The sequence below is a fragment of the Phoenix dactylifera genome, unplaced genomic scaffold, assembly GCF_009389715.1.
Source record: "Phoenix dactylifera cultivar Barhee BC4 unplaced genomic scaffold, palm_55x_up_171113_PBpolish2nd_filt_p 000360F, whole genome shotgun sequence".
In the NCBI taxonomy this organism is placed as follows: Eukaryota; Viridiplantae; Streptophyta; class Magnoliopsida; order Arecales; family Arecaceae; genus Phoenix; species Phoenix dactylifera.
The window spans coordinates 128,776-154,769 of NW_024067817.1; the positions used below are offsets into that span (position 1 = coordinate 128,776).

The window sequence follows — 25,994 nt, forward strand, 5'->3', positions numbered from 1 at the left end:
CAGTACTATAATGAGGAATGCAATCTTCATCACATTTAATATAGTTAATTATCTGAACCCTTGCATAGTCACAAAGTGTTCCCTATATAATACTTAGTGCATAAACTTCCTAATATGTGTTCTTTTTCTTGTCACTCTTTTTCAATGTTCCCATTCAATCAGCATGCCCAAATTCGGCTTAAAGCATAGCAGCTGACAAATCAAGCAATACCAGTTTAACAGCACCATTCAGCCAAGACAAATGCATCACATAATGCCAGCATTTGGAATATTTACTTTGAACAATTTCAAATTTCGTATCTTTAAATTCTTTCATCTAGAAAACCAACATAGCGTCCACTTTGTCCATAATAAATCATTTAAAACTACTTGTCCGTGAATAATAAATACCTCAAGCTGTCATCCAATACCAGCATCATGCAATTATGCTGAGGTTTATGCAAACTGGTCGTCTTTATGCCAAACCAATAACAAAGGCCCATGGCAGAATCATAGTACAATAAGAATGCATCCATATCAATGAACATCAGCAATAACAAGGACAACAATGAAACAAGTTCAGTTAGCATACATCTAAATCCAAACATTGGTCAAGATAGCATTACACCTTAAACTGAAGAGTTATGTAATATTTTTATTAGCACAAGGTTATAAATGCTACACGCTGGTGTCATGCCCACTTGACATAGCACAACACATCCAGTGTCATGTCATGGTAATGCTTGGCATGCACTAGCACACATAACGACCAATTATGTGTCATGCCAAGTTGACATGAGGTGAAGGCCTCAGTCAAATCCTTAACAAGAAAACAGGCATAGAAAAATGTGGAAGAGCAAGATCAATTTGTCATCTATTAGTTAGCATAATTAAGAAGCAAATAGGCATTAATTAATATCAATCAGAAAAAAGATTACAGATTTACATTCAGTACAAAGAACATTGTAAAGACAAATAACAAAGTCATGGTATTAGGATTACCATTTAGCATTCAAGAAATGCACAAGCATGAAGAAATGTAGCATGAACTCACCCCTTGTAAGAATGATTAATGAGATCCATATTCCTTTGTATTTGTTAGCATAAATATCCGCACTGTTTGGAAGAGAGAGGATTCTTGATCCATATGCCACAATTAACTTGCTGACTTCCCGGAATAAAAGAATCCCATTAGGAGATGATGAATCAAAAGTTAATCGCTGAGCTTTGTTTAAAACAAATTCTGCCATGAACTTTAGCAATGGTGTTGTAACCTGCAAGAATCAATAGTTTTGTGAACCTACCACTGTGACTACTGGTAAACAATGCCAACGAGAAACAACACTAAAGAGACAGAATATTTCACATGATAAAACAAGATGGAAGACTGTGTTACAAGGAGCAAAGAATCTACAACAGATCATACAGATCAGAATGTGAGAAGTTGTCAATCCAAGTAATGGCAATACAACTATATTCAAAGTATTCTACATTTGCCCCATCTTTCAAATGTTTCACATCTGGATTTTTTGATTTTTTTCTTAAGTTCCTGCATCACTCTTTAACAACTTTCTGGACCATAAATCTTTTTCACTACGTAACTAGTTCTAAAATCTTTGCGACAGTTATATAGAAGAACCAATAAATGTGGACATGCATGCAGAAAAGCACAAAATGCATTAGATTGTTAGAGAGGCAGCAGATATACAGTAACAAAGTTAAACATCAACCAAATTTGCTACAAGCATGGACACATGGTATCATTTTTATTTGTCTGGATACATGTTTAAAGATAAATTTTGTTATTTTGTTAACCTACTTTGATAAGCCCTTTAAGACAACTCACTGTTAGTATTTCACTTCTCTTTAATTCTAACTTCTTGGCTATGAGTTTAGGTTCAATGCACCATCCCTAATTTTTGGACTATTAGTTCAGATTCAATGCACCCTCTTCTGGCAGCCGTAACCCTGCTCTTCCTTTTTCGCCTTTCTCATCTTCCCAATCCCAAGGCTAATCTAAAACCATGTGATCTCAAATGCTGCACATGTTCGAATAACAACCGCACTGCCAATTATGGATATCAGTTTTGGGATTCAGTTGACAAGCATACTCACATATGCCTACCACCAGTGAACCTGAAGTAAATACTATACAACCTATGCATCATATAATGGTAAAAGCCTTTAAAATCCCAGCCCAAACCCCCCTCCAACCCCCTAAACACCCTTTTCTTCTTTCAAAAATTACATGGTGTCATATAAATAAAGCTTTTGTCAAGAACCAGGCAGAATCTTTGATTAGTGTAAGACTATGGTGTAGATGAGAGCCTACAGAAGGAGAGAAACCTATAAAAATAGTATTTATGAGTTAAGTATCAGTCTCCTAATTTGCAGCACACTCATGGTACTAGTACTCGACCGTTGCCAAAAATATTAAAGCCCTGATTGACATGGTAGAGGGGTACATGTGTCTGTGAAGGTCCCCAGATAATCATACAAGATAAAATGAACATTCCTGTAATATAACATAAAATTCATTCAACTACAAGAGAAGAAAGCTTCGTAACAAGCACAGCATCTTCCCATAGAAGGCCTTATGATGGTTGGTTGCAGTTTGTTCCCGCAGAATATCAAGAATTCAAAATAATCAACTGAAAAAATTTATCGAAAACACCATATGATAGTGATAATCCCCAATGAGGAACTATGGAATAACAAAATCATTCGTACTAGAAGAATAATATAGAAATTACACAAGTGTCTGAAATGAAGACAGCGTTGACAAAGGTGCTCCAAGCACTTACCTAGGTGCTCGGGCAAGGTGTCACAACCACAGAGCACCACAGAGACCCCAATCAAGGAGTTCAATGAAGCACCATCTAGGCAAGAGCCTGGCTCAAAGTGAGAGGCATTCCGGCAAGCATCTCCCTAATTCCAGCACTATTCTTTATAACCCCTTTTTGGTGAAGGCTTGAAAGCAAACTCTAGGATATCCATTATTTTGTTTTAATATTTTGATTAGAAAGTTATCTGCAGTAGTGGTATTTTGATGCCATGTTTGAACTTGGAAGCTAGTTTAGCATGTCCAATGGTTTGTTTCTGCTGCCTCTTTTTTCAGCGGCATCTTATGGAAATGATATTTTGATGTGATGTTTTGACAGATGCCGAACTTGATATCTAATCATTGTTTTAAATGTAACATCAGAATGGCAAGGATAGAATATAACATGAAGAGAGAAAAAGAACACATGTAGTATTAACATAAACAAACAGCATGACTGGAGATGGAAAGAGGCAAAATTACCTGCCATCGCATGGTAATAACTAACAAGAACTCACCTCTGGCACGTCAGTCCAATGTGAGATGGCTTTGAGGAGAAGTGGCATGTGTGATGGATATAACCAATCAAAAAGGAGCCCATATGTTCTACGACTGAAAAATTACAACAAAAAAGATATCAATAACACCATCTCATCCAAGCTTTAACTTTAGAGATGGCAAGAAATGGTACCTATTTGTTGCCATTGCAATTCCTCTGAGATCCCTCATCAAACCAATAAATGCATATTTTACAGCATCAGTGCGAAATGCAGCATCAGGAGTTGACTCCAACCTAACCATAACCTGTGATATCATAAACGTCACTTCAGGCCTTAGGAATGGCACCAATAGAAGTGTTAATGCTAAATGAAAGGAGAACTCATAGAGTTAGCTGAAAAACTATCAAAGAAGGATTCAACACCTGCAAAAGTGGCTCCATTGAAGATTTAAATTTCACAGGGCTGTCTTCCATAAAAATCAAGTAACCAAGAGTATAGTAAAAGGTCGTTCTACTGCGGGAGCACCTGTATTCTTCCAAGAATGGAAAGTTTTCCCTCTGAAATGGAGAATCATGATAAAAGTTCAAAAAATTTCCGAGACAAAGTAATAATGAAAGAACAGAAAATTTATCTGGGGTTTGGAATTACTGTGTGATGCCCAATGATGAACTTTACAGTATCCAACTTAAGCAAAAGCTTGCCTGTCATATATCTGCAAGCAACTCCAAATAATGAGAAACTTTACATCCAGGTTTAGAGAAACAGGACAAATTTTGAGCAACAGAACCCACCCAGATGCTAGCTCCAGAAAAAGGGACAAAGTGTGCTCAATAACCTCCTCGCTCTGCAAGCATATGCAAGATAAAATTCAATATTCGATCCTTAAAGCAAGAAATTGATACAGAAGAACACTTGAACATTCACCTCTGGATAGCGCTTAAGATTTGTAGCAATTTTCCCAACAATAACATTAAGCAGGACCAAATGATCATTGAGACCAAGAAGCTCTGATAATCTTGAATATAACTGCTGTAACAAAACGGAAAGGAATCAAAATTACATAAAAATAAATCTAATAATACAAACTTGAACATTGGAATGCCCTTACCTTGGATGAATGCACAGCTTGATCACCAACATATGACTTTCGAAAATTCTGAAAAAAGGTGATAATGGCACGATCAAGTCTTTGCTTGCTTATCTCACCATATCTCTGAGAAAAACAAAAAAGAATTGCTTATACACTCACAAATAAGGTCAGAAACAGGCATAACATTAACTGACTTAGAATTTAATGGTGAAATACACCGATAGGAATTATACTAATCAAGGATTAAGTGGTACAGCATACACTGAAATAGCATAACATATGCAGCAAAGACCTCTGACGGCACTCGTAAGAAAACGGTACTGAGATACATCAAAAAAAAAAAGATGAAGAAGAAGAAGGATAACAGGAGGAGAACCTAAAATACATACTTTCCTGAGACAAGGGATTTAAAAAATTACTTATATGAAGGACAATGTCCCTGTGGAAATGAAGAGGGATGTACAAACACATCCAACATTTAGATACTATTACACAAAGTGAATAGTATCTAAATGTTGTATGAATCAGACATGATGAGCAAACAATATCTACTTTCCTTTTAAAAAGCAAAATGTTATAACAAGACAAAATGCAGCAAAAATGTAGGATCAAAAAGGAATTTCACCCTCACAAAAATAACCAAAGAATACTATCTCTACTTCTACTAACAACAGTTAATCAAAGCATCAGTTCACAAAGTAAAAGTGAGGGAAAGAAATCAGGTTTGGACCACAATAAGGGTGGTTCGAATCCAACTGGTTAACCAAATCAAATCTTATAAATTGACTAATCAACAGATTGTCAACCTTAATCCAAATCTTTTAAGCTGACACAAACATCAAGTTTCATTAATGGTTATATAGAGTTGTAGTGTACAAATTTATAAATTCATATAAACATTAATCTCTCTATCTTTCATCTGAAACATGGAGGGAATGCCACCATCCAGATTTGAAGACAAGTCCATCAGATATGGATCTAAGTATCTAATAATGGATGTTTATAATAACTATATTATAATATAATATAATATCATGAACTAGTGCCGACCCTAATGGTCACACCCCTTTGCCTAGCAACTAAAGCAAGGTATGCCATCTTGGTGCCGGTCTCCGTACCAGTGCCACCATGTTACTGTGTCAATACACCCAATAGCCGGTTCGATGTACCAAGTGTCGGTACACGCCCCATATCATGTACTGGTACCGAACCGGTACGGTACCAAACTGGTACGATATAGTACGCCCCTGTACGGTCCAATTAGGTATGATACGGCATACCTTGAACCAGAGGTTCTAGGTACAAGTCTCGAGGGGTACATCCGAAGTGCATTGGACCATTTGGATGTGGGCAATTATAGTGAGGGAACTGCAGGTGCGTCTTCAATACTTTCTCTCACAAAAAAAGTGTCACATAATATTACGTCTTTATCCAGCACCAGCATGGAACATAGTAGCAAATCCAGTCGAGTGTAATTTGGAGATGTTGGGTCCGGTTAAGGGCTGAACCAAGCCTGATCCTACCAATATTATACCCAACTCCAGCTTTAGCCTGAGAATGAGCCACCAGAACACAAACTGGACATCACTGCCAAATTTTTAACCAGAACAAAAAAGGAAAACTAAGAAAAAATATCTAAATTGTCATCATCCATAAAGATATTAATAACTTAAGCATAGGAATTGATTGTCTTGTCATTGGTACCAGTATCAGATGCAAATCACAAGCTAGACATAAGCCAACATAAATGGTACAAGAGAAATTTTTTGCAAGAATTTGCAAGTAAACCAAGAAGATGTTTCAGATTATAATATATATATAATCAGATGAGAGTGTAAAGGACAGTCAAGCTAAAATACAGATTATGATAATTTCCCTTGTCTAATTCCCTTCTGGAAGCATATCTGGCCAACCAACTAGAGACCCGAATGAATATCAAATCATTTTTCTTCATTTTTCAAACATTCAAATTACATTCTCCAACTCCAATTGTCATGGTGTTCATGTCATGTTTGTACATGTACTTACTACCAAAGAAACAAAACAGTAAATAACCAGATGCATATACAAAAGTCTGAATGAATGATGAGAATAAAATTATTAGTCCATGCTAAAGTTTATAGCTCATCACAAATTCTGGATGGCAGAGAAACCCACTCCCACTTCTTTACCTGAGAATGCAAGCCACTGTCTGTGATATTTATCAACTGTAAAACATGTGCTGCAAGTTCGGCATCTATTAATTCCTGTGACTCCGTACTGAAACAGAAAAGGTGAGAAAAGATAGCATTACTCTTTCCACTTTAAACTTAACATGGCTTCTTCCACTTTAAACATTATTTAGAGAGCCAACACAAAAAGCATTGACATACCTACAGACGGTAGTCTGTTTAATCTTGAGAATAGCAGCAATAATATGGACTATCCATGCAAGCTGCCCTTCAATCACAGAAAGTTCATTGACGTCTCCAGGAACTGGTGATCTTGCTCTTTCCTGCAAACATCAGAAATGCTATAGTTCCTCATGAAGGAGCGAGGAAAAACTCTGACCTTCCTCTAATAAATCCAACTAAATCAAAATATTAATGGCATTCAAATTTACAAAAACATACCGTATAAGCCTGCAGAATAGGTTCCATAATCTTTATAATGTATAAACTACTGCTTTCATACTGCAATTCAAGGTTAAAGTAACACATTAATAATGACAAATGTAAACTTGAAGACCAACTTTGTTCGTGTTGCAAAGCTAACATGACAGAATAAACATTAATTTTATCCACAGACCAGGGAAGCCAAATATATATTGAAGAAGCTAGAAAAGCACAAAAATTGAACAGATGCCTACCTGGAATCTACACAGGTAAGGAAAGCACTCCAGCTGATCCTGAAGAAGTTCGACATTGTCCAATGGATTCTCTGAGAGGTCATCTGGAAAACCAGCCTGATATGGAGATAGTCAGTATAGGCAGACCTTTTTGCAAGAAAAAAAGAATCTAGAAGAAAAACTTCTACCTGAACAGAACTGAATCTAGAGGTGATAAAGGCCTCAGTGATTTTAGGCACAGTTTCATCTAGCAGACTTGGTGTGTCACCCTTCAAATAAGGCACAGATGTCACCAACCTGGACCAAAGCCCAAGAAGGTAGTACACACTACTGCTAGCCCACTAGCAAATAGGCAAAAAAGAAACTGTCAACATTTGATTCCACTAAAAAAAATGAACAGAGTGCAGGATTCCAAACAAACCTGCCATGACTGCAATGATTTTGTAGTGAATTCTGCTACTAAACGTATCCAGTCGCCATAGATCTCCACGTTCAAAAGCTCAGATAACTGAAGCATGCAATTCAACATATGAAACAATTAACGAGCAGTTAACGCATAGAACATATGTTCCCATCTTTGCCATCAATTAGTGCAAATGTTATAAGTCATCCAACTAGAACACATTTAGGCATTTACATATCCCATTAGATTAAGTCAAATCTTCAATAGGAAAACTATATCTACCGATGTAACAGAATAAGACACATGCAGAAAACATGTGTAATCTGATTTAAAAGATACTGTTAAGAGACATTTCATTGAGCACAATAATGAACATATTGAGATCATTCAGAACACAACTCAAACCTAAGAGGGTCCATACAGATTGATAATTTACTTTTACAACAAATTCTCACTGAAACAAAGACAAACAAAGTGAAATATGCTCACACAATGTTTGATAATGTCTTACCCTCTTCCCCAGCAAAGTAAGCCACCAAAGTACAAATCCAGGATGAGACACTTCAAGAAACAGTAAGCAGACTATCTGTAGTTTTGATATTTGATTAATTGGAGGTTACATCAGTCCAGACAGTTTCACAGTAACATCTGACTGGAAAGGCAAGAAGAATGCAACTTAAACTTGCTCGCTTTTTTTTTTGTAAAATGTTTAGCGTCATTCTCATTAATTATTGATGGTGCACCAGATCTATACTTATAATGTTCCAAGAGCTTTCCATGTAAGCAAATTCCAACTTTCATTGCTTAGAAGCAGCAACATTTTGAGCAATTAAAAGACCAAGGACCACAAAAGAGGACGCCACGGCAGTCATGATTTGGACACTTGCAGCATCTCAGATGCAATAAATAATGAAGAAAGTTCGTTTACCCAAAAAAAAAAATGAAGAAGATAGAAGTAGAGATCAGGTTTTAATTTTTAGTAAGGGCCTTAAAGATATCTATATACAGCAGTATGTACAAATACAGGTGATTCCTAGTTTGGAGAATTTCCACTTAAATACCCATAAATGAATCTCCACACAAATTGTTATGAAGCTCAAACTCAAACAAATATGAAGCAGGTGCCAAACTTCCTGCCTTCAAAAGCCTTAAGAATTGCAGCAAGATTACTTTCCTAAGTCAGTACTTTGTCCATGGGCAGAACACATGTTTAAATTATATGCATCAGTTGAACTAGCAAGACCAAATTAGTAAATAATCACCCAGTCTATTTAAAATATGCCTGTATATAATTCCATTCCATACAATAAATCTATAATACTCCATCATCACTTAGCTCAAAGTCCCCACCAATCCTGTAAAAAAGACCGTCACTCCAAGTTGGCAAGAAAAAGATACTTAACAAAATTGCATGATGTTCATCTCAGACAAATAATCTTGGATGCTAAACAGAACTCTAGAGATATTCTTTAAATGATTATCATACAAATGTAAAGAAAATGGTGAGAGAACCATCATTTGTATCTTTGTAGCAAGGAACAGGAATGTGTTTCAGAGTGCACGATAAAATAAATGTTCTGTTTTCAGTTTAACGTGCCCTAGAATGGGAGCAACAGAGGGAGCTAGGACAGGAGTCAGGAATGCGTTCAGCACAATGATGTACCATTACCTGCTTCTAGGATTTAAGCATTAAGGTCCTATTTGGCTAATCAAATAAGATTGGGCTGAATTTCTTGCTAGATTCGTGGATTGGAAAGCCTATTTGACTATAGCCCATATCACACTCCCCAGCCCAAATCCTATGGGAAGAGAAAAAATATCTCCATGAGTCTTTTTCTATAGACCAACATGCCCACAAGCTGGGATTTGGGCTGAGAATTTGGCAGGCCCTTAAAAAATATGGGCTAGCAGGGAAACAGGCCGGATTCCTGCAGGATATCCCTATAGTAAAGGTTTTGAATCCCATGGGATGGGACTATCCTTGTTTTCCCATGGAACGGTATGCACCACCATCATGCCCCATCCCGACACTTAGGATAGGGAATGTCCCAAGACGGGCTGATCACTAGGACAATGGCGGGATGGTCCTATCCCGACACTCAGGATAGTATCCGTCTTGACAACCCACAGGACATCCTGCTGGGACTTGAGTCCTTGCCTACAGGAATATCCAAACATGCTCTGAAAATAATTATTACTTGTGCATGCTTAACACCAAATCCCGATGCTTCAAAAAGAAAATCAAAAAAAATCTATATAAACATGAGCACAGTAGAAGAAACTTGATATAAACTAAGCAAAAGCATGGAAAGAAAACATTGAAATCAAATGCATGCAAACAAAGATAAAACAAATTCCAAATAAGCAGAGTCCATAGAGTTTAGTTAATCGGTCAAATATGAGTACGATAATTTTGTAATAAATACCACGTACAAATCAAGCTATTTTGTCGAAGGGTAAGCTTAGTCCACATCATCATCATGTTACCCGACAATCACAATGATAATGATGACAGCCATCTTCCTATCAAGATGGCTTTGTAATCAAGCAGAACTGGAAGTTGGCTAGGAGTTGAAAGTTCTCTTGAAGAATTAAGCAGATTTGTTATGGTTGGTCGTCAATCAAACCTCCCATAAAAGGTGATAGTACTGACATTCTAGCTCAAGCCATTGGCTGGCGACTTGGCATAGTTGGCAGGTAAACATTTCTACCCTGATTAATTACCAAAAGGACTAGAAATTTACAACAATAAATAAATTAATTAATTAAGCGAGATGATAACTGTTTGAGTGAAGGCTAAAGATACATGAAAAAGTAATATACTTCTACCTAGTACCTACCTTTTTTTTATTTTTAAGTTAACTTTGGTTACTTGTACAATTCAATTCCATATTCATTTTCTGGAATATATTGCACAGATAAACAGCATATTCAAACTACTTGGAGCTAGTCTATCTACCATCAATATATATTACAGGCGAAGTCCAATATTAAGACAAGCCTCTCCAATTAACAAAAGAAGAGTCTACAAAATTTTCACAAAAAAAAGTACAAATCAGTGATACTGTGATACTAACGAAAGTAACTTGAATACCAAAAGATATTAAAGGCAATCGGCCTTCCAAATTCAATTTCCTTAAAAGCGGCCTACAGGATTAAATAGTTAAACAATGAGGAGCTTTTCAGCCACAGTGATCATGGTTCTTCTTTTTTATGTAAAAAATTGGGAAACGCATCACCAATTATCACAGTTCACATTAAAAGGAACAGAATGAATTTGGGATAGTTACATCCAAAAACTATAAAAGTGGAAACACAAATACCTAATTTGTAATGTATGATTACAGGCCTACAGCAGAATAAAAAACATACTGCACCATAACTCTGAGGAAACCTTTTGACAAAGGAAGTTTACAAAATAGTAGGTTTTTGCTGGTTAAGATAAGTAGTTCATTGCTATTTGGAAACATTGTCTACAATATCCATTGCAGCAGTTCTAGAATTACATGTATTGCACGAAATTTTAATGAAATCGTGATGTCATTCCAATACAAGGGAGAAATAGTTACAAATGGTCAGAAACTGATGAAGAATTAACTATAATCACATTTCACTTGTTAAAAACCATGCACATAAAATCTCATTTTCAGTTGTGAGATACACACACAGGCATACAGCACACACATGCATGGCTATGAGGATATATGTGTGTGCATGTATGTATGTATATGCATGTACATATACTTTTATATGCAGTTTGTCTCTACATACATTTGTAAATGAATGTATCTATGTATGGATGTATATATGTATGTAAGCATGTAAATATGTATGTATATCTACATTATATATAACATATAAAATTATACAATTGTTATACTATATAATATACACATAATTATATAATTGATATTTTGAAGAAAAAATGGAAACCAGTAGAAAGGTCAATGAGGCAGCCAGTTCTACTACATTCTTGGACATCACCTGATCAGTCATGCATTTGCATCTTCATAAACTTGTACATGATCAGTCAACTGATGCTTGAGGAACTGTACAATTATCAGAAAGTTAATCAGGCAAAAAGGCACAATGGTTTACCTGATAGTTAACTTTGAAACGTCCCAGGAGGAGACAAAATTCATGGTAGTTATCATGATCAGCAAGACCTAAAAAAATAATTTTGAGAACATATTATTTATTAGTTAACTATTATTTTCATGAGACATGTTTTAAAAAGTGGTGAACAAAAATAAATTTTGCATCACTTTTTAAATGGATTAAGAGTGAAACTACATAACAGAGGTAGATATGTGAAACTATTTTGAGGATACTGCAGCACATAATAGGTACAATTAAAACATTAGTTGTAAGATTTGAGCAACATGACAAGAAAAGATCAGAAGATTATAGAGTGAGAATCCAAGTCCAATCTTTCTAAAGGTTTGTGTTCCAGCAAACAGCAACCAAAATCTATGAAAGAATGTGCACATTCATCTACAACATGTAGCTACGAGTAGGATGCAAAACCCTCAAGAAGCTAAAAATGTTTCATACTTAACAATTTAGTTTACCAAGAGGATCTCCAGAACTTTACGGACATCTTTAGTGGAAGACATGTTGGAATAGGAAGAAATCAGATTTAATTAACCAAAGACGTACAATTCCTTCAATCTTCAAATCATAGCATGGATTCAATGAGAAGGCTATATATCTATGTGAAATTGGGAGTATCAAGATCACACTCCAAGTTAATTGCCACCAACATTTATCATCTATGTTTAACAATATTCCTGGCCAAGGTTCGTTATCTCGATACTGGAATCTGTACGGGTATCATACTGGAATAGTGTCGGTACGCCCAATATGGGGGTCGTTCATCGTACTAAGACTCGGCACTCTTTCTGTATCGAGTCTCAGTTCAGTACCGGTAAAAGTACTATACCCCCATTACAAGATGACGATGAACCATGTTCACGACCATAACAAACCATATCAACCCCATATTATGCACTGCATCTATCTATATTAACATGGGTTTCATCCAGTTCAGTAAACCATGAGTCAATACAGAGGTGTGCCACTTTTTGAGCCAGACCAGTATGTATATGGTACAGGGATACAACAAGATTTAAAACCTTTCTACTGATGTATTTACATTTTTGGTGCTCACCATATTTTATAAGCCTGCGCCTATTTTAAAATGCAAAATTAAAGCATACTATCTCATATCAACCTACCGTAGAATATTATAGTTGTAAGTGCCTGTAAACTTATAGAATGACCATGTCGTAGATAGCACAATAAATTAAGACATAATTACAACAGAGAAAAAAGCATATATACCGCATAACTAATGTTAGAAAGCCTTGCTGATTTTTTGATTCTTCTGATCTTCATTTCTTTTCTTATCAATTTTAATCTTTTTCATTTGAAGGTCAACCTCAATAATTACTTAGCCTTAACCAAACCATATTGACCATTGGGTCAAAATGGCTGGTACACCAATATACAAGCCAGCCGATAGAGAATAAAAGTTTTGTTGTGGGAAAGTATTCATTATCCAACAATCGGATCATTGAAATCCTGAAAACGATGAAATCCTCAATGATTTACATGAAGAGATCATTCATTTCAGAGCAGAGTTTCTAATTAAGAATGGATGCAGTTCTGAAATCTCCACATGGATGGCCAAGACAAAGGGGGAGATGCTACTGGTGTTTCAATCAAAAATTTCAGCAATTTGAAATCCTCCAAGGGTTTACTTCCTCTTAAAAACTTCCTTCCTAAAGAAGTCACAGATACGAACCAGAAAGAAGAGAAAAGGCAGGCACATATTTTGGGCCCCACAAGCAAAACCAGCCAACTGAAACTATTCTCTCTCATACAAATTCAAAAAGAGCAGGCTAAAGAGAATTCAGCTTAATTTAAAATCTAATCAGAAGATGGAGATCAGTAAAACATTTAAGGCATTAACCTGCTAACTAGAAAAGCTGCAAAAGGGATCAACAAGCAAAAGAAAGTCTTTTGTTGATCATCAGTTAAAGATACTAAAGGACAGAATCCAGCAATAAGGAGACTTCACATTCTGCCAACAGTCCTAATAAGAAAGACACTATCATGCTTATATCATTTTTCAAACTTCCCTTCTTATGCAGAAAGGACTAAAATTAATAAGTGCCAGCTGCTCTGCGAGGCCCATAAGCAGCTGTCCTCATAAGGTAACAGCCACTCACTAATTTTATTTTGTGTTATTTTCCTTTTGCATAAACACTGATCCTCTAAGCTTATAACATGACAAACTTTATTTCTGTCTAGTTGGATTTTCAGAATTAAATAATAAATAAATTTTGTCCACTTGTCTCTTGTAGTTCAATTCCATGAAAGAGGTGTCGATCCCGTTACCGCTAGGTGTGATGCCTAGTTTCACTTCAATCTCGTAACACTAGGTTTATATCTATATCTTCTTCTCTGATTTTTCTGTAACCTTTATTTTTTTGTGCTTTAAAATCAATGCTTGAAAAATTGGCTTCCCTGGATCCTCCTGATTTCAGAAGAATAAAATAATCCTAAATTAAAGCCCTTGTTTAGTCATTTATCGTTTTGCATTACTATTTTAATGTTAGTTTCCCGGAATCATGAGGTTTAACCCACAAATATTGCTCGCTTTCATACATATCAGCAATTTCGAAGATTGCCTATTACTTTAATTTTAGACCTAGTTCACCAATTAAAATGCAGATCCCTGATACCAAGATTAAACACTGATCGGCCAACCTCCGACTTCGGAAAAAATAACCAGGTCCGTATGGAAGTTCCAGTCATCAACAGATTTAGTCTTAGCACCTTCAATCTCCTTATCCTATGTTTTCCCATCCCCCTAAGCTGTACCATATCACCAGTTCAACGAGCTTTCAGTCCTATAACACAGTCCAGTGCTTTAGAAAACAGCTATGGTATGTGGGCGGTCAAGGACCACATAGCACATATGTAGCACGCAAGTTGCATATTCAGATGCATATGCAGTTAGTACTTTAACTATAGAAAAACAATCTAAATCCTTCTCCGAAGACTGGCTGCTTTCACCACCTTTTGAACATATCTGTTTGGTTGGATAAATTTCTCTTTGCTGTTTATGCCATCTCTGCAAAGAAAGGAACCAGAGGGTCTTCAACAACAAGAGGTCAACAGCTGGAGACATCACTACATCTACTACCTCTCTTTGCATTAATTCGACATCTCCAACACAAACAAAGAAACTGCAGAAAATCTGATGTCAGACAGCTCTTAATCTAAGCCTTTTGCCATGATGATCAGTTCCAGTTTCGCTGCTCCTACTCTACCTCCTCTACTCCCTATGATCTTTTGCTTTATGTATAAAGCTTTGCTCTTTTTTCTCTTCTTTGTATTTTTTCTCCTTTATGTCCTGATTTCATATGCTTAATGAAATTGGGGGTGGGTAACTTTGACCCTCCTCTCTCGTCCAAAAAAAGGCTTCTTTAACTCTATAAACCAAACAAAATATATTGTGTGGAGTAAAAAAAACAAACTGATAGTAATATTCTTTAGGATTTAAATAATATCAATATTGATGACAGTAGAAACAGACAATAGGTACCTATTACTCAGTACTTAACATTAATAGCAATAGCTATAGCATAATTGTAACCTAAATCCAACATAACCATTAGTTTGACAATGCTCTATACGAATAGGCCCACAGAAGAGTGGGCCACATATTTGGCCTTGTAATGCCAAGTAGACTGCATATACAGCTATAAAATGCTAATTGAACCACAAATGCGACAGCATGGTGCTAAGTGGATTGTCTCCTCAGCCCATGTGTGGAATGATGACATATCGCAACTGCTTATAGGCAACGTGGTTTGGTCAAGGAACTGCTCAGCATATATCCAGCTGCATATGTGACTTATGCACCGCATTTTAAAACAGTCGTAAATTCTCTGACCAATGTCGCCACATACAAGCTCATGGAGTAGCATCAAATCAGTCCAGTAAACACCAGTACCAAACAAGTTTGATTTATTATTAAGTAGTGCTCACAAATTATTGGATGATGTTATCTCCAACATAAATATGTGAGTAGTTTTTGACATGGGCAATAGCCTTAAATTCAAGTAGAGATAGTTGTCATCTTTAGTAACTTCTCTCTTAACAATATGTCTAACCTTATAAACAGAATCAGAACCAGGACTGGTCCCTAAAACCCACAATAAAGTCCAGTATGCTCTTTTATCAACTCATAATCCAATGTTATGCTATTCAATCACAAACAGATATACCCATTTTCATTATTTTACATTGTATGTTTATACCTTATGCTCCTGAAAATTACACAGAACTTTAACTCTTTTCAAAGCCATCCTTGCATATATGCTAAAGGTTCATGTAACACCCCATGATTTTTATGTGTATTGTTCAAGAATCACCGAACCGGTACCGATAGGCATACCGGTCGGCCATCGGACCGGTTCGGACGGGTACCAAACCGGTACCACTGTTCATGCATCTAAAAGCCAAAAAAAATAGCCTAGCGGTACGAGACCGGTATGGAACCGGTACGGGCCGGTACCGATTTTCAACGCCGAACTAGACCAGTTGGGTACGCCTTGAACCGGCCAGTACGAGCCAGTTCAGCATACCATGGTATTGTTAATGGTTTGCACAAGATTCATGAAAAGTTATCTGATCACATCTACTTTCAACTTTTGGTCGTATATTTTTTACTCTTTTAACTTTTCCAACTCTATATTCTTTTATGAAGCAACAATCTGGCAAGAGATATCTACGGGCTACATATCTAAAATTGAGTATATGTGTATCTTAATCTTTTGTTGTTCGACATCAGTCAATAATCAGCTACTTATTAGCAATTGTTGGACTCGGATCCGTAGGGACAAGATAAGTTCAATTTAGAGAAAAGAGAAAATCTCTTACAAAAACAAACAAAATTAATGTACTCAAGTATCGATGAAAATGGCAGTGCTCTGGAACATGAACCTTGGCCTGTTTGAAGTATTTCTTTGGTGCCTGTCATAAGATGAGCCAGAAACTGTGAACGTGCAGGATCATCTGTGAATAAGGACCGCCTTACAGATGCAAGCCTTACTAAACATTCCAAAGACTGAAAAATAACAAAGAGGGGCACCAGGAAAATTGGGAAGTCAGTAAGAGAAGCCAGTTAAGAATAGTAAATAGGCAAGAGAAGAAGAGGCATAGAGACATTCAAAAATTAAACAAAGTAATGACCTGGACAATGATCAAAAACATTCAAAAGAGCACAAAAAGGAACAGCAAGTGCAATCAACGGACTCTAAGATAACATAAGCTATGGAGTGATATTAACATTCCAAAATTATCTTAAAAGAATGAATCATAAATTAACAACATACTAGTAGTTATAACGCCAGCAAAGAACAAGCAAAGAATTATAAGAGAAGCCAGAAAGGAAAAGCAAGACTGAACAGATAAATATTGCAGATAAACAGATAAACAGATAAATATTCAAAAGAACACATAATAGAAACAAAATGTGAAATAGGATTGACTCTAAGATAACATACGGAGTGATGTTAGCATTCCAAATTTATCTAAAAATAACAAATCAATGAATTAATAACATACTAACAGTTACCATACAAGCAAAGATATAAGGGAAGCTAGAGAAAGGAAAAAAAAGCAGGACTGAAACAGATAAATGTTGCAGCTTTTTGATAGCAAACAGCTGCCGATTGTTCTAACAACTGCAAACTTTTAAAGCAGCACAAGGTACAAAAATAATAATTTCTAAAGCAAAAGGAACTGTTTGTTTTAAAAAGCAAGAAAAAAATGTCTGGTAATCAACAATAAAGTTGCTCACTTGCTTGTCAATATCAATCTATGGCCGCCCGGAAGAAGCTGCATAACTATCTTTTGCTCCTAATTAATTTAAACATGTTCCCTAAATTAGCTAAATCTGCAAATAGGTTACCTAAATTCAAATAATTTTAACTCAATTCAAATAATATCCATTATGGGCAACCCTAAGCTTCTATTCCTTAATCTAGACATAAAATAATTAGAGTCTGCCAGAATTAAATCCAACCCTATAGAAACCAAATAGAACGTAGGACTAAAGCTTACTCCATGCAAATGGGCACAGATATCATGTACAATGACAGTGCCTTACCAGCAAGTCAGCATTTGCTAAGAACTGGCATGGCAGGTACTCTGCAGAGCTAAGTCAGTACAGCATTGGCTTGCAGCAGTTAAAACCTTGAGATCAACAATGGATATGAATCTAGGATTTAGGCACAAATTAACCAAGTCAAGCATTTAAACTTGAGCACGAATGCACAGCCATCTTCAAGTAAAAGGGTTGATTTCATGTGAGCATAAGAAGACACAGTTAGAACACCCAAGCACTTACTTAGACAATTATTCCAGTTCAATAGGCCACATTGAAATTTTAACATCAAAATTAACTAATAACAATGTTAGCTCGGCCAAAAGAACACACAACATTTTAGACATACTACCATCTTAGCTTTGTAGAAGAAATATATTATATGGATAGAATATGGGCTAGTAAAAGCTTAAAGTATCTATGATGTTCAAGCTAGTTGTACCTTATAAGTTGAAATTTTTGCCAGTTACATATTACCTACCCAAATTTACACAAGGCAAAATGAAAAGGCTGTTGACTACTAGCAAACATACATGAACATAAGTGGACCTAATTCCGTGGTGTTAAAGAAAATGAAATAGCTTCTTATTCATTTTCAAATTGAGCATCTTTTCCTAGGAACTACCATTCTTCATATAATAGTAGAGTAAGAATGATCAAGGTATTTTTCATATGAGAGCATTGTTACAAATCATCTTCATGACCTATTAGGAGGATATGCATTCCCATCAATAGAGTTGGAGGTAAGAAAAATGAAATTAGTAAGCCACAAAAAATAAGAGATGATCTACTCAACTCTTGATTTCAATCGAACCATTCGAGGTTTAAAGTATCAGTGGCAGTCAGTCCTGGCAGTACCTTACCATTCCACAAAAAGAACAGAAAATATGACAGGTGCAGGAACCAGTTCATTCATGAGTCAAGACATCCCGCTTATCTCACTCAAAACTAGTCAAGACAAACAGGTACCAAGGCCACTTTGGTCAGTACCAAGCAGGACCCAATGGGGTCCCTTTGTTCCCCCCCCCCCCCCCCAAAAAAAAGAGAGTGAGAGCAGTATGGGTTGGGCCACACTGACTTTCCTCCGGTCTTCATTTACTTGTGTCTCAAGCTGAATTAGAGAATGAACGTAAGAAAAGAGAGTGGGAGGGAGAGGAGAAAGGAAGGGAAGGAGGGAGGCTCGACCATGTTTAAGGACCATGAAACATATCAATATTCATTGAATTTGTTTAAGACAAAAAAATGAAAAATGACAAAAAAATAGAATTCTGGTATGGTTTCGAGATACCAAACCATTTGAAGAGTTGGTATGAGCATGTTCTGGTACCATACTGAACAGAGACTAAACCAATTCGATGGTCTATAAACCCTTGAAGCACTATAACATAATGCTTATAGAACTACAATGCATGTTATCCCAATCTGTTTTTTTCCCCACCTGAAGAGACCTACCAAGTCTAGAATCTTGGTTTAAAAATGTTAACCCTTGCACTCATCCTAGATTGAAGAGCAATTATCTTCAATCAAAATAGAATCTTATTAGGAGCATATGACGATGAATCCGATCAGTGTAAATCATATGACAGACCAGCTAGACCACTGATCATCATCTAAAACAATCAAAATGACTAGAAATTAGAAAAACATTGTTGGGGAGGCTTCTTACCAATGAATGAGCAGTCATAAGTTGTAAAGCTTGACTAATTTATGGAAAAAAATAAATAAAAATTCATAGCAGGAAATACTCATCAAAGAAGCATACCAGCAACCATGATTCATATATGAATCCTAAGACAACCATGTACTAAGAAATTTCAATGGGCTTGGATTCTTCGAAACCATGAATCATGCTAAATCAATGGGCTTGCATTCTAGCTTAATCATTCTACTTTAAAATTATTTAGAAAAGAAAGGAGTCAAATAAAAAAACTTGGAAACCTGTGGAAATTTGCCTTAACGGAGATGATTAAGGAGATCTTGTTATAGAGAAAAGCCAAGAGATAGAAAACATATCAAGTCAATCGCTATTATGTTAATAGTAACTTAAAAATGGAAGAGGTTAGCAAACAAGTTGCAGCAAATAGTGACTGCCTGAGTACAATTCAAAATAATGAAACTCAGGAACTATATTAGATGCTGATACAGCACATATGCCTAAGATTCTCATCATGCAGATTCGCATCATGCACATCAAGAGGAAGTACTGCTTAGATTTTATGAACAGTTGTTAATAAGAAAAATGCCAAAAATAGGTAGATCAAAGACACTACACTAAAAAGGGTTTCGCACATAAAGTCATCAGAAATCTAGTAGAAGAAGTTGCCTATCGAGGAAGGTCGTGAAGGTTACATTACAAAGCAAACTGATTACAAGAATTAAACTGTAAGACATGATAGCTGTAGAATAAGCAAGTAGGAGATAGGATTTTCACACATATACCTCTTTTGAGAGAGGAGATTCTGTAATTTTATAGTAATCAAAGAAAATCTGAAGGGTGGATGGATCTTGCAAGACTGGTCTCCAGGAAGATGGGATCTGCAAGAATCAGATGATATATAGAAACCATGGACAAAGCAACATAGGGAATGAAATGAGTTTTATTAACTCAGAGTTCAAATGTATGTGAGAGAAGTAACATGATACCTGAACAGTACCAAACTCTTCAGAGCTTTCATCTAATGAAGTTCCAACAAAATCAAAAGACAAGCACCTCAGTGAAAGAGAAAGAGTGAGCTGCCTTAACACATTAGACACTGCATAAGGATGGAATAGAGAAATTAAAGAAGTACTATTAAATGCATAAGGAAACAAAACACATGGTATGAAAATCTCAAATAAATAGAAACTAGAACAAAACCTTGCATGTTTCCATCATTCCTCAGTTGACGCAATGAAGTCAGAGATATTTGGAATATCTGAAATAATGACTGATCCCTAAAAGAGCAGGAAACCCTACGGTGGTGTGTCAGAGGCAATCCAGGGTTTGGCTGCCACAGTAAAGAATCAAGATGGTGAAGAAGCTAGCACAAAATTATTTACATTATATATTATATACTTCAGTTAATTACAGATAACAAGTTAAAAGTAGCATAATATCATTTAAGAGTCAGTTACTAAAGCTTGACATGTAATGAATTCCAAAAAATAGCACATTATCTTGTTTTTTCCATAAAACATGATACACACTCACATATATAGACACACATGAAAATATAACTAGCTATTTGAACTCCACATCCCTGATAAAATTATTGAACTCAATCTCTATATGCCTAGAAAACTAATACATTTCTGGAATTGCTATCCCACTGAATGGATAAAATTTAAAAAATACAACTACATTTTTTGATGATTAACCAAACAGATTTAACAAATATAGGCTAAAAAAAGATTGTCCCAGTGTACAAAGCTCCCTCGACTACAAGGTATAGGAAGGGTCAGATGTATAACCTTATCCCTATTTGCGGAAAAGTTGTTTCCATGTTTTGAACCCATGATCAAGGTCATAATGGAGCAACCTTACAGTTGCACCAAGGCTAGCTCTCTATTGACCAAATCCACGTATATAGTCAAAAAATTGTAAACCAAAAGGCTTGGGCATGTGAAGTTCGAGAAATCTAGGCATGAACTTATCTATCTACTCTAAGTACTAATCCAGCTCATAAAAAGAGTTAAGCAGCTTACTTTACTCCATATATGTTCTCATTTTAGCCATCCAAAAAGCTTAGTTGGTTTCCAAAACAATTTAGGCTACTATATCCATCTCTTATAGCAATTAATGTCATTTTTCTCATGCGTTATCCTCATCCAAAATTATAGTAAATCAGAATTAAATATTTTTGACACCCTTTTTGTTCTCCTTCCCATCCTTTCTCCCTTAAATTTTGAATTGAACCCTCTAGTCCTCTCTCGCTCACTCTCACAACCCTCCCCCCTCCCAGTGTCAACCTCAACTCCAAACAATTCTCTCTTCATTTGTCACATCGTTGCACCAAAAGAGGAGTGAGCCAAAGTGGCAAACCCAACGAGGTGGTGGAATTCAGCCCCAAGATGACAAAGGACTAGTTGAAGAATGAAGATGGTTTGGTGATGAGGCCCTCATGATTTGGGGATTTAGATGGATACATAGATTAAGAGAGAGAGAGAGAGAGAGAGAGAATGGGATCTTGAGCAAGGAAGGGAAGGAAAGGAGACAAGTCCATTGAGTTCTCACCAAATACCCAAGAAATGGACCTCATCTTAAAGGACTAAATTCCACTATAATAAAGTAACAACATTATTTATGCACTTCAACCATGAATCCTTTATTGTAGGATCAAAATAACAACTTATAATAGTTTCTTATTTCCACCATAACAAAACATAAAAAACAATAATTAAAAGTAATTGAGTTACTTGCTCAACTTTTAAAAAAAAGGAACTCCTACCATTGCAAGTTCTAGAGAGGGTCAGATGAACGCCGCCTCAACGTCGCATGTGAAAAGGTTGTTTCCATTTTTCCAACCTAAGACCCCTAGATTACAATGGAACAACCTTACCGCTGCATCCAAGCAACAACCCAACCAACCTTACTTGCTCAAATCATTGTTCACCAAACAAATAATTATTTTTCAGCTAGCACATAGTTATAAATTTTGAAAAATATTATTTATTCACATGAACAATGGCCATTACTTTTCACTATGTAGCAATTGTTAGGATAAGATAATGGCTTAGAGCCAAGGATCACCAAACAGGTACCGGTACCGGTCGGCGCCGGTACCAGTTCGGTACCAGCTCGTACCGGCACCGAACCGGTTCAGTAATTCTTTTCAAACTTTTGAGAGATTTGTCTCTTTTTCGGCCAAAAAGGCCACAGCTGTGGCCACAAAAATTCAAAAGGGCCACAATGCGCCCGCGCGCTGTGACTTTGGGCTGCCAAAAGCCCACAGTAAATGGAACCGGTACAAACCGGTCGGTTCGCACCAGTTTCTAGCCGAATCGGATGGAATTGTCCGGTTCCGTCCGGTATGCAGTCGGTATGGGCCGATTCCAGCCCGGTAATACTGTAGTTCCAGCCCCATTGGGTCGAAACCATTTCGTACAGTCGAACCGTACCAGTAGGAGCTGGTAGCAGTACGGTTCGAGCTGAACCGGCCAGTACGGACCGGTTCAGCAAACATTGCTTCAAACATATTTGGTTCACCATAGGCAGTCAAATATGAAGGTTGTAAGTTGCCCAAAGTGATTTAGGACCACTCCCAACCAAAATGACTTAGGCACTTATTTTGGAAGTCAAAGAATAAATTGACCACCATGTTGACTACTTCCACCAAACACATGGAAGTGGCTTTTCTGATCTAAATTCCCTTCACTTATGGATAACAAAACACCCCCTTAGTTGCAATTGCTATTTAAAAGCTCAGTATACACGCATAAAAGGTTATGTAGACCTCTAAAACCATTATAATGGTCATTATTTTAATCAATGCAAGGAAAAGATAGTGCCTAAAATCTTGAAAACTTGAATTAGACTTGTATTTCTGATAATCCAGATGGATTACAAAGTAGGAAATTAAGTTGATCATTTAGTTGCCAATTAATGGTTTAGATTATTCAAAAACAGTTTGTACAAGGAGATACAACAAGGAGAAAAGGACCGTCTCTATATACAATTCTTTACATAACCATACATTCTATGTAAACAAAACGTACATTATAATCCTTATATAGTATTCTTTAAAGCTTAAATTAGAAACTATTGGTATATTATAATCTACACACAGGGACATATAACAAGATGAAATTTCAAATGGCAGTGCTTTTTCAAGTCATTAAATCTTCAACAAATATTCTTTTGCATCTCAAGTCTATGCAGGTGTTCTGTCACAGGGATGCAAATGAGAATATGTTGACGCATATTATTCCGAAGTGTCCAACCATGTACTAGCATTTTACAAGAATATGTAACATGAGAAAAGAACCACAGCCATGTACTAGCATTTTATTTAACCACATATTCTATGTAAACCAAACATAAGAAAAGAGTTTACAATGCCAATAATTTCAGGATAAACTCACATTGATAAGAAAATGTATAGCAGTCATCTAATTAAGTTTCTGAACGTAAGTATGAGTTTTAGATTTTAAGGATAGTCGTGCCAAGTTTTCGCATGCGGAGAAAAACAAGCTAGGATTAGAAAATCTTGACAAAGAGAAACCTGATTCATCTCAGATACAAGTTGATTTAGTATCTTCAAACCAATCGAGTAATGATCTGGGGTTGCCTGAAAAATAGACATTAATTGATGCATCACAATTAGCAGCAAATGATAGAATTATGTAAACTTACAGTAACAATTATACTCTGTATAAAACAAATAAAAGGGGCAATCACAAGGTCAGACATTGTAAATTCTATCACATTATAGATGACAGAAATCATTGAAAGCAATATAAACATCTAATTGATGAGTAATGAACACATGATTTAAAGGAACAGCTGCATTTGTCCAAAGTATATCAGATTATAATACATTATTACAAGTAGCCTTATCATCCTCATCATCATCATCAAAAATGTGTTGAGAGCTTAGAAAACTGAACTTATTAGATTTTTCCAACCAAACATTATGATCTAAATTTCTCGTAACCATGGTGATTTCCATATGAACATTAATTTACAGCTGAAGAATGCAAAACTTATTTATATATGAAAATTCAGTGGAATCAAAGAGATTAAGACAGATTTTTTGATGACTCTTTTTTTAATTATAAAGAAATCTTCTAAAGTGGTCAGAAAGAAAGGAATTGAAATGAGTATGTAAAGTATAATTTTTTTTATTGATCACACGGCAGAAGCACTGGAAGAGAGTAACTGATTTTTTTTGTTGAGTAATACGACAACAAGAAACCGAGCCAAAATTGGGTCGAGGGCAGGATTGCACCCAGGTCACTTGTATCCGGCATCCTGCAACTTTACCAACTCAAAGAGTTTGCATTTTTAGCATTTGAAGCAAAATTGAAAATGCTAAAATATGGCTCAAGGAAATAATGTACGTTAATAAATCAAGCAATGATTTTTTAATCCTTAGCCACTAGAGCCACCACCACTCTCAACAAGATCATTCAAATTTTTCATCAAAATTATCACTGAAGTCATCATAAGATCTTCCTTGCCCTTTCACCATCCATAAAGAAACAATTTGAGCCCCTTCTCCTCACCAAGATCTTTGACCTCAACTGACCAAATTAGCCAGCACAGTACCTGCGAAGATCAAGCAAATGCAACAGAATAGTATGACAAATAAGAAGTACAAATTAACAAGAGAACACGTTTTGGGAAAACAGGATGAGACCTTGCGTGGAGCATGCGCCTCAGTTTAGTAAGACAGCTAGCCTGACAGTTTCAATTATGAATAAGATCATTCCCAGTAGTAGGAGATACCCAAATATTCTATGCAGTGTGCCAATTTGGGTAGCTTCAAGACTACATTGGCTTTCATGCCCCCTTCTATACAAATAATGTTTGATCATTAAAGAGGTCTTTCTCCACAAGAGAATACATTCTATTCAATTCTCAACTGAGATAAACAAGGAACACTTTATACTGGGCTCGCTTTAAAAAAAGATACACACCCAAAGGCACTAGAGATCTCAGACATACTAGATTCTGCTAAAAGTTTTTGTTAATTATCTTAAAACTATAATTAGATGAGCAAGTCATCATCAGACAAAAATACTGGCTCAAGGATTTAGGATTGATCAGGAAAAGGTCCCCTCCCTGAAGGCCAGAAAAAGAAAGAGAAAAAAGTATGGTTATATTGGACAGGAAATATGCCAAGGACAGTCTAAAGTGGAAAACCTTTTAAGTGCTTCCGAAAAATCATATCCATCCTCAAAGGAATTTTTCAATTAGTTCATGTATTTCTATACCACGTGGTACATTATACTTCACTATCTTGGATAATTGCCAATTGCAGGAGGAGCACAAAGGTACCCAATATTGTCTTATGTTCTGCATGATCCTTAAAAAGAAATTGGATTATGGTCTGATATCAGGACCATCAATTCCCTGATTTGGCATATACAAATAAAATATTGAATATTACGAATAAAAAAGGTTATTGACTAAGCTATGTCTAATATAAAATTTCTTTGTTATTTGCCCACTTTAGTTGTGTTAAGTTGATTACAATAACCCTTGGTATTG

General features: G+C 36.0%; 1 protein-coding gene across 5 annotated transcripts in view; it reads right to left on the minus strand.

Moving 5' to 3' along the window:
- Positions 1–25,994, minus strand: part of LOC103696370 (exportin-7) — a 49,182-nt gene that overhangs the window by 16,050 nt on the left and 7,138 nt on the right. For 4 of the 5 annotated variants that reach the window (XR_003383315.2, XM_008777967.3, XM_039118491.1 and 1 more), the window contains 20 exons: positions 24,004–24,069; positions 20,661–20,790; positions 20,447–20,556; positions 20,243–20,338; positions 16,639–16,762; positions 11,719–11,786; positions 7,639–7,725; positions 7,406–7,558; positions 7,239–7,334; positions 7,003–7,062; positions 6,763–6,884; positions 6,562–6,649; positions 4,409–4,513; positions 4,225–4,329; positions 4,092–4,144; positions 3,949–4,012; positions 3,723–3,857; positions 3,492–3,604; positions 3,319–3,412; positions 1,034–1,253 (listed from right to left, as the gene is read on the minus strand). Coding sequence is in view for 4 of the 5 variants with exons in the window: in XM_008777967.3 (XP_008776189.1) it covers positions 1,034–1,253; positions 3,319–3,412; positions 3,492–3,604; positions 3,723–3,857; positions 3,949–4,012; positions 4,092–4,144; positions 4,225–4,329; positions 4,409–4,513; positions 6,562–6,649; positions 6,763–6,884; positions 7,003–7,062; positions 7,239–7,334; positions 7,406–7,558; positions 7,639–7,725; positions 11,719–11,786; positions 16,639–16,762; positions 20,243–20,338; positions 20,447–20,556; positions 20,661–20,790; positions 24,004–24,069 (2,089 nt within the window). In the remaining variant the exon portion in view is untranslated. The remainder of the gene's footprint in view (positions 1–1,033; positions 1,254–3,318; positions 3,413–3,491; positions 3,605–3,722; positions 3,858–3,948; positions 4,013–4,091; positions 4,145–4,224; positions 4,330–4,408; positions 4,514–6,561; positions 6,650–6,762; positions 6,885–7,002; positions 7,063–7,238; positions 7,335–7,405; positions 7,559–7,638; positions 7,726–11,718; positions 11,787–16,638; positions 16,763–20,242; positions 20,339–20,446; positions 20,557–20,660; positions 20,791–24,003; positions 24,070–25,994) is intronic. The other variant, XM_008777970.3, reaches the window with a different exon arrangement.